The 9,165-nt window shown below is 49.1% G+C and overlaps 3 protein-coding genes across 3 annotated transcripts; 2 read left to right on the forward strand and 1 right to left on the reverse strand.

Moving 5' to 3' along the window:
• Nucleotides 1–170: 170 nt before the first annotated feature.
• Nucleotides 171–4,743, reverse strand: J4E82_009875 (uncharacterized protein; the record flags this gene model as incomplete). The annotated part of the gene is made up of 6 exons (XM_051736096.1): nucleotides 171–897; nucleotides 1,883–2,704; nucleotides 2,774–3,124; nucleotides 3,179–3,706; nucleotides 3,779–4,484; nucleotides 4,536–4,743. The coding sequence occupies 6 exons, from the start codon at nucleotides 4,741–4,743 to the stop codon at nucleotides 171–173; spliced, it is 3,342 nt and encodes a 1,113-aa protein (XP_051584170.1).
• A 751-nt stretch (nucleotides 4,744–5,494) lies between these two features.
• On the forward strand, nucleotides 5,495–6,532 carry J4E82_009876 (uncharacterized protein; the record flags this gene model as incomplete). The annotated part of the gene is made up of 1 exon (XM_051736097.1): nucleotides 5,495–6,532. The coding sequence occupies one exon, from the start codon at nucleotides 5,495–5,497 to the stop codon at nucleotides 6,530–6,532; it is 1,038 nt and encodes a 345-aa protein (XP_051584171.1).
• Nucleotides 6,533–7,859: 1,327 nt separating this feature from the next.
• Nucleotides 7,860–8,888, forward strand: J4E82_009877 (uncharacterized protein; the record flags this gene model as incomplete). Its single annotated transcript, XM_051736098.1, has 4 exons — nucleotides 7,860–8,022; nucleotides 8,082–8,104; nucleotides 8,164–8,389; nucleotides 8,452–8,888. The coding sequence occupies 4 exons, from the start codon at nucleotides 7,860–7,862 to the stop codon at nucleotides 8,886–8,888; spliced, it is 849 nt and encodes a 282-aa protein (XP_051584172.1).
• Between the last annotated feature and the right edge of the window lie 277 nt (nucleotides 8,889–9,165).

The following is a 9,165-nucleotide window of genomic DNA, read 5'->3' on the forward strand; positions in this document are numbered from 1 at the left end:
ACCTACGACAAGGGGGTAGTGAAGGTGGCTGGTGCCCTTTCTCTATTTCGGGAAGGAAACCCGACGCCGAAGTTTTGCAGCGTAAGACCACCTGGCAATATCACCGGCGATCTTACATCAGTGTCACGTCAATGGTCGTTAGTGAAAACGGGATGAAGTTGGCGTGTGGATTACAGTGTTACGTAGTCTATCTCATATCTAGAACTCGGCCACGCGCGAAGCACCTTGCCATCGTCGAGAAGTTCTACACGAATTGACAACATCGGGTTTTCCCAAAGTTGCAGCGCCTGCGCGAATATCTCCAAAACCTGAGAGACAACGCGGTCTCTCATCTCTCCTTCAGATGATTGGAGTGTCTTCAAGTGTTGGGAGACGACATTGTGGTAAGTCTCCTTCTGTTGCAGACTACCCCCGCCAAAGACAATATAGCAAATGGGGACAAATCCGGGGGTCGCGGGCTCTTGTAGCCTCCAGGCTCGGTGCAGTCCGGAGAACATGGGCGCAGAGTTGTTCGCGATGTCGGTCTTGGTGGCATTTCTATGTTTGCCCTTGTATTCATTGTATGTCGCCTCGATCTTCGACGACTGGTTTGCTGCGATCGCGAACGCAGTGCATAGGCCGACGCCTTGGTCCCAGAGCCACCTTGGTAGCTCGTCGTTCCATTCAGGCCTTTTATCGGCCAAGAGCTTTCCGTTGCTCTTGCCCAAGGCTTTCGTAGCCAGATCACATCTTGTATTCGGATCGGCTTCCTCGGGGAGTCGGTCGCATGGCCGCATGTAATCTTCCCATGCCTTCTTGGCTGTGGCGAAGTTTGTGGTGATAATGTGTTGGAGGCTCGAAAGATTTGTGTAGTCGGTGTTGGAGTGCAGAAGTGATGGACGGGTGCTACGGACGGTTCTGACTTTATAGATGTCACGCTAGTGGGCGTGGAAGGCACCAATAACAATACACAACATGGCTCCTTCTCATCAGTCGGAAGCCTCCCAGATCTTCACAGACGCATCTTTCGCTGCATCGAGGTCGTTCAAAGTGGCTAGTTTTGCGATTCAACGAGAAGTTTCATGTTGCTATAGTAGGTGGGATGCGAAAGTGGCTGTCATCTTTTTTGCGCTGGTCAACCCGTCGGTGGTTAACGGAGAGCACGTCTACAATGCTTACAGCCGACATTGCCTTTCAATAAGAAGACTCGTCAAGACGAATAGCATTGTAGTCTTCTGAATCCCCTTTTTGTATCAATATAGCTCTTGATATGCTGTTTTGTAGTAGGAAGGGGTATTCTTAGATTAACGGATGTTAGCTCTCGCACTCGAAGTAAATCTGGTACGGGTACCCCTAATCGCTGATATGTCGCGGGATTTTGAGGGTCTCACGAAGGCTGAGGCGGCTGTTGCGAAGATGTCATAGTGGAACGTGTGCGAAGCGTACGTATCAGTATGTGTGTGCGCGTGTGTGTGTGTGTATGTGTGTGTGCGTGCGCATTCGTGTTTGTATGTGAGCGTGCTTGAGTGATGCAGTGCTATAAGTGGCAGGGAGAAGTAGGTTTGAGTAGGCAAGAACTCTCGTGGTGTGGTTCAAGACTTTCCTTCCCGATGTTGAACCGTGGTTCTCTTTCCGCGAAATTTTCCACCCGGACCAAAGACTTAGATCTCTAGCACTTTAGTCTAGAGTAGCTACGTCGAACACCTGATATATTGGACTTTCCATGCTCTGCCGACCTCCATTAAGCAGTCGTCGATTCTTTTCTGCACTAACAGCTGGCGCAACCACCTAATTCTCAACACTCTGTAGGTAGCGATATAGTCGCTCCAACATCTGCGTTGAATTGTTCCCATCGCCTTCAGAAAGACGCTCTCCCGCTAATCCCATGTCCCATTCTCATCACTTATCCCCTTTCCGTGCTAGCAAACGCATGATGATCTTCTCAGCCTCTTCCGTGTTATGTTTGTCGTTCTCGACTAACCACCTTCCCTCTGCATGTCTCGCTTCAGCAATGATTTTTCTGGTCTTCATGTGGACTGTCGATCTCAAACTTTTCGCGATGCCTTGGCTTGTATACCCAAGGAGACCGAACATGCCAGCACCGGTCTTTGTGACCATGCTAGACATTCCTTTGCCCACGCCTTTTGCAGCGCCTGTAAAGCCTTCCTCTCGAGCACCTTGGTACGGCTTTACAACAATGTCACTGACACCTTCCATGAAGCCCCACGCGAAGGTCTTGCCTGCAACAGCTGCGCCACTCGTGAAACCTGTCACAGGTCCGTGGTCACGAGGCGTTTCGCCGTAGAGTCGAGGCACATTCTTGAGTCCATCGGTAATCGCGAGAGGAATGTCGACCATCATACCCTTTAGGGCTTTTGGAGCAAACATGCCAATGCTCGCTCCGGACGCGCCTGCTAGTTGACCTGCTGAGATAGCTTTACGTTTCGGAACAACACTGTTTGCTGATGTCTCAGCACTTGCGCTGTCAGACATTGGTGCCGATTGGTCGATATGGTTGGTACCGGTATTGGACGCTGTCGAAGCTTCTAGCTTTGATTCTTCGTAGGCGCGTCGATCGCGATCGTCTCGATACTCCGTTATTGGTTTCGTGAAAACTCCTGTAACGCATGTCGCAAGATCGACCGAAGTAGCAAGCACTGCGGACGCCCCACCTGAGATGGGATCCCATCGACGAGGCTCTATGGTAATGGGTTTGCTCTCGTATCTGTATACTAATTAGCGATCGGATGCAGAAAATGCTAATCAAGCACGAAAAGATAAGAGCGAGGCGTACAATTTTAGGTTTTTGGCATCTTTAGGAAGTTTTCGTGCCATAACTTCTGTCACCAAGGAAGAAAGCTTCCATTTTTGCCCTTTTTTGTGAAAACCGAAAGTTGCTGGAAGGTGTGGTAGTACATCGCAAGACATGTCTCTGATGGGGAGATTCCGATGGAAAGACATAACTGCAGCTTCGACGCCTCTCTCGGATTGCATCTTCTGTGCAATGACTGCAGCCGCGCTCGCTGCTTCAGGTGACAAACAAAATCTGATCGCTTGAGACAGGCTTTCGGCAGTTATGTCCCGCTGAGGAATAGGCATCGGACCAGCACCAGCAGCAGCTACCATCTGGCCCCAAAATGGCTGACTATCGAATTATTAGCATATCTGCCGACTCAACGGAGTGGACTTTCTGACTTACTCTCCGAAGAATGGCACGATAGTCGTGGGCTTGCCGTTCAGCAAACCACATGCAGTCGTCCCAGCGCCACCATGATGTACCACTGCGGCCACATGTTGAAACAACCACTCGTGTGGACAATCACCAATGAAGATTATATCTTCATGAGACTCTCCGTGATCTCCCAACTTCGACCATCCCTTGGACACGATCGCACGAAATCCGTTCGCTCTTACAGCCTCCAATATGACTGCGGTAATTCTTTGAGGGTCGTCAAGAACGATGCTGCCGAAGCCTATGTAGACGGGTGGCGGTCCACTCTCAATGAAGGATCGAATCTCAGCTGGTGGCTCATACCGAGGAGGATCCCGGAAGAAGAAACCGCAGACGTCTATGTGGCCCGGCCAGTCAAAGGGTTTTGGTACAAGAGCCGGAGACCAGCAGTAAGTCATGGGGATGCTCAGTGTGTTCGCAAGACTAGGGCCATCGAACATTCCCACCTCCTCCAAGTCCAGCGTCTGACGCCATTGGTTGATAACGTCACCAAGTCTAGATTCCAGGTCAGTATCGTCTAGACTGTGCAACGAGGAATGCTATGTCCACTTTGGATGAACAACTTACCCTTGCCATGTTAGCCAATCGACAACTCCATATGATAGATAATTTGCAGCGCTTTGTTTTCCTTCGGCGTTTTTCAGGTTCGCTAGCGGGTGTGGAAATGCTCGCGTACTTGTCCATGGCATAGTGAACATCATGTGAACAGGAATTCCAAGAGCTTGTGCGCAGTGGACATGCGCAAAGCTTGGCGGGTTGGCAATGATAGCATCTGCCACGAATGGCTCATGGCTCATCATGTCTGGTGCGATGCATGACCTCCAGAACCCTTCCAACATCTCCCTGACCATCAACTGTTTCTTCTTGATCTCACCAGCCCGCACGCTCTCGAGACTAGGAATCAGTCCAGGGTTTTTGACCATGTAAGCCATCAATTCTGAAGGATTACCGCCGATCGGATAGAATTCTAGTCCAGAACCGGAGCCTCGCACGAGATTTTGGAACATGTCATGGGTCGCTAGCCTCACTCGGTGGCCATACCGCCGAAGCTCGTCACCAAGCGCGATGAAAGGCTGCACATCTCCTCGACTGCCTACAACTTGGATGACAATGTTTAGCTTAACAGGCCACGACTTATAGCGATCCGGCCCAACCGGGAATCCTGAATACTCTGGTGGCGCATCTTCCGGTATGTCGTTAAGAGCATCACCGTAGAGAAGCGAAAGCGTCCTCACAGCTTTCGAATTCAGATCGATGTTGATGCGCCCATCGCCTAGAAAACATGAGTTTCAAATCAGCTGAATCGAGGAATTGTGAGTCTTACTGCCGGTCTTGAGCTTTCCATCATCGGGTGCGTCCGCTGATGCGTTGATCGAAGAAGATTCCTGGTAACTGCTGCGATTTATAGGCTTTCGACTTATAGCCTTTCGATCACGATTCATCTCTGTACTTTCATGGCCTTTCGACGTGTGATCTATCGGTATATCACCGGGTAGCTCGGCGAAATTTGAAAGCCTTTTTTCCGGTTCCATGGTGTCGATGAGGAATATTCAGGGTGTAAGTAAGAAGTAATGATAGTGGATGGCCTGCCGAAAAGAGTGACGAGACATATCAGACGGTTTCTAAAGAAAGCACTAAAGGGTGTTATGCGTCTGCGTATGCGTATTTGTTTAGAAGGCATGTGCACTGGCATTGTCTGGAGCTGAGCACAGCTTTTGCAGGGGTGTGTTGCGTCACCGAGCAGTGACCGCCGCCACTATCCCGGTTTCAGCCAATCAGCGCCAGCTTGCCAAAGTCAATTTTGGTTGCCGATGAAAAGCTACCAAGCTTGCTAGTATGGTTGACCATGTACTAGCTGCACAGCTCGGCCAACGTTGCTGTCACGTGATGCCAAGAATGGCAAATGCCGGGTATATATGGGGCTCATCCTACCTTAGCTTAGGTCGGTAGACCTAACACATAGGATTAGCCCCATACAGAGTCTACAGTTGCTCAGTGGCTATGCAACACCACGCACGACCTTGGGAAGGTCGCAACTGTCGCCATTCTAGGTACGCTATGTCCTCCTAGGTACACACTATCGTGATCTGGCAAGTGCCGTCGACGAGTATAGTACTATTCTCCGACTTCAAAATACTCCAGCGGATCAGCCATGTCATGGCTGCAGCATGGCAAGACTCGTGTTTCATTCATATATAAATCGACCAAACCTTCCCATACAGTAGGCACATAGCACCGAAAAACAAGCAGCGCGAACAATACGAACGACGCGAACCTGGCAAGATGGCTTTCGGCACAAACTTCAAAGTTCTTGGTACCATGACAACCACTCTGTTACTCCTTACCGCCGTCAAAGCTAGCATCGCAATCCCCAGCACCGGCACTACATCGCTGAGAGAAGAGGCGTATAAGAAGAACATCACGATTGGATCTGGAGCTATCAACCCGACATACCTTGAAGATCCTATCTTCGCAGCTATCCTCGCTGAGCAATTCAACAGCTTGCATCCTGAGAATGAGATGAAATGGTCTTTCATCAACCCTTCACCAGGCCATTACAACTGGGATCCTATCGACCGTCTCGTTGACTTCGCCAACGAACATGACATGTTGGTCAAAGGGCACGGACTCATCTCGAGCTGCTGCAATCCCGACTTTGTAGTCAACATCACCAATCCCAAAGCGTTGCGTGCCGCGATGACGACTCATTTCGAAGCTATCATGCATCGGTACGAAGGACAAATCGACCGATGGGACGTGGTCACTGAGGCTCTCAAAACTATGGGTGGAGGCTTGAATGAGAATGACTTCTCCAGAAAACTTGGTCCAGGCTACATCAACGAAGCTTTCCGCATCGCACGGGCTGCGTCCCCTGGAGCCAAGTTATACATCAACGAAAACCAAGTAGAAGTGCTTCCCGGCAAGCGTCAAGAGCTCCAAGATCTGGTTTCTGGACTCGTTGCAGACGGCGTTCCAATCGATGGAGTTGCCCTGCAGATGCACATCACCGAAGTGGCTCCGGTACCCGGCGTGATAACCGACATGGTTCGTTTCTACAAAGCGCTCGGGCTGCAAGTCGAGATCGCTGAAATGGACGTGCACACACTCAATAAAACACTCGAGACTCAGATCTATGGTGCCGTCATTAAGGAGGCTTTGGAGGCAGGAATTACCGATATCAACTTCTGGGGCTTTACTGATAAGCATGCTTACACTTGGGTGCCAGGCGCAAAGCCCCTCATGTTTGATGAGAACTACAAACCAAAGGGAGCTTTCTATGCGACTCATAGTGCTCTAGAGGAGTTTGTCGACGAATGCTAGCTAGACCATGTTGTATCACGTTGTCTCAGACATCACGTCGTAACAACGTCAGACAATGTCCCTTAGATGGCGGTGTTACACGGGGTTAGGCTATACTTCTCTAAGCTCGGTCCGTACTAAGGCGAGGTAGACTAAAGCGGTAGTCCGTGAGGTAATGTATGGAATGATTAGGTGGAAAAGAGTTATCGTTGTAACTAAAGGATAAACAATACTAATTCTATAAGCGATAGAATAACTAGTTAACAATCTGTGTAAGAGATAAACTATTTAAGTTAACTATAATAAGTGTAATAATAAAATCTGTTTATCCTTTATACCTATTGCAATCTATACTTATCTTCACTGTCCTTATATACTAATTCTTGTATCTTCTAAAGACCTAAAGATGTCTGGTTACGTGCGGACCTGTCCTTACATAATAGTGGGGTCGTTCTTGCTTGGCGTGAAGCTAGTCACGTGATTATCGCCCCGCGGTGATTATTACCTTCTGACGTGGTCGTCGGTTGGCGTTCAGCCCCGACTCCTTCATCAAGGGTGGAGTTCCTTTTGTTGCTTGTAACAGGCGGATCCTCTCTACCATTCCTCATCAGAGTCACTTCCAACTATGTGTAGATATATCACAGTATTTTCCAAGACGGTACGACGTAGAAATACAACTAGATCACACAGAAAGCTTTGATAATCATACTGTGTGCCAATGTATAAGTACAACTAGCAGCAAGGGAGTCCGGAAAGCAACGGTGCACACTATGAATATCATTCTTATGGTTGAAACGATTAGATATTGCCTCAGGACATAATCTTCCAGTCGTACCTGCACATACCTTAAACCTACGCAACAAAGATTTATCCTAAAGTCTCCTCGAAAAGCCATCCCATCTATGAACCACACTAAAGCACAAGTCTGATGACATCGGGAAGACCCGCTGCGTACTTCGTACCAAGTGGGGCGATACGCATACGCATACGCCCCATGCGCAGTGGGCCCGCTAATGTAGCGACTATCCTTAGCCCGGTCTTCAGCCCGAACCTTATCGCTAGGTCGCCCAGAATTACCCGGACGATGTACTGCGGTTTCGCAACTCTAGCAGAAATTGCACCTGGGCGTATCATATAATACGCATACGCACCGTGGAATACTGTACTAGATGGCTCAGCCTGCGGAACGTGTGTAGATAATCTGGTCCCAACGTTACAAATAGGACAGGTTGATTAGGTACTTTGAATTATAGACTTCCAAAAAACGTTGTTCGCTTTGCTTTACTGCACGTTTCTACACCTTCAACACCCACTCCTCTTCGTATTATCTTCAATTAGCGATATCATCATGGCAGAAGAGACCGTCGATTTCAAGCTTTACCGCTACAATCCTTCGATGGCAGCTGCCGTCATCTTTATTATCCTATTCTTCCTCATCACAGCATTGCACTTTTATCAAATGATGCGAACCCGGACTTGGATCTTCATCCCTTTCGTTATTGGCGGCGTTTGTAAGCTACACCCATTTTTTGCGTTCGCCGTGAAGAGATTGACTAATAATTTGTTGCAGTCGAGGTTATCGGGTATATCGGGGTACGTGCGAGAAATTGTGGCCTAAAAAGGACGACAAAACTGACGTGTGTGTTTTACAGAGAGCCATTTCCGCCCAAGAGTCGCCCAATTGGTCCGTCGCTGTCTACTCACTCTCGACTATCCTCCTTCTGGTTGCGCCCGCCCTATTCGCGGCAAGCATCTACATGATGCTCGGCCGCATCATCTTGGTGACAGACGGCGAGTCACATTCACTCATACCCAAGAAATGGCTCACAAAGTCATTCGTAACGGGGGATGTAATCTCATTCATGATGCAGGGAGCCGGTACGTATTTTTCCAATCTCCAGGGTCTAAATCGACAGCGAAGACTGACGCATGGACACTAGGTGGGGGTATAATGGCAAGTGGCACCATTGAAGCTGTGCATACCGGAGAGAAGATTATTATTGCCGGCCTAGTAGTGCAGCTTCTCTTTTTCGGCTTCTTCATCGTCACCGGCGTCATCTTCCATGCCCGTATGGTCCAACAGCCGACGTCAAAAGTATATTCCCAGTCGTTGCCATGGGAAAGACAGCTGTATGCACTCTACGTAGCCAGCTTACTTATTCTCGTGCGATGCATCTTCCGACTCATTGAGTATGCACAGGGTAACGACGGGTATCTCATATCCCACGAGGTCTTCCTTTACGTGTTCGACGCTGTGCTCATGTTCGCTACAATGGTTTGGATGGCTTGGGTTCATCCAAGTGAGATCACAGCGCTGCTGAGCAAGGGTCGAGGGAGGGCGGTGCGGCGAGTAATATCGGTTTATTCCCTGCGCTGAGCTGAGTTGTTTACACCGACGGATTCGTATAGTTATTTTTGACCTGCCTGATTGCGAAAGCAGATGTTACACGGCCGGGACAACCGCCTAGAATAGAACCTTCGCGTGGCGCAATCCTTGTATGTCATCTTGGTCTTGTTTGAAGCACCTCTGTTACACGGGGTTAGGCTATACTTCTCTAGGCTCGGTCCGTACTAAGGCGAGGTAGACTAAAGCGGTAGTCCGTGAGGTATCGTATGGAATGATCAGGTGGAAAAGAGTTATCGTTGTAACCAAA

This window comes from Alternaria postmessia (assembly GCF_024291825.1).
Source record: "Alternaria postmessia strain BMP 2775 chromosome Unknown scaffold_103, whole genome shotgun sequence".
Classification (NCBI taxonomy): Eukaryota; Fungi; Ascomycota; class Dothideomycetes; order Pleosporales; family Pleosporaceae; genus Alternaria; species Alternaria postmessia.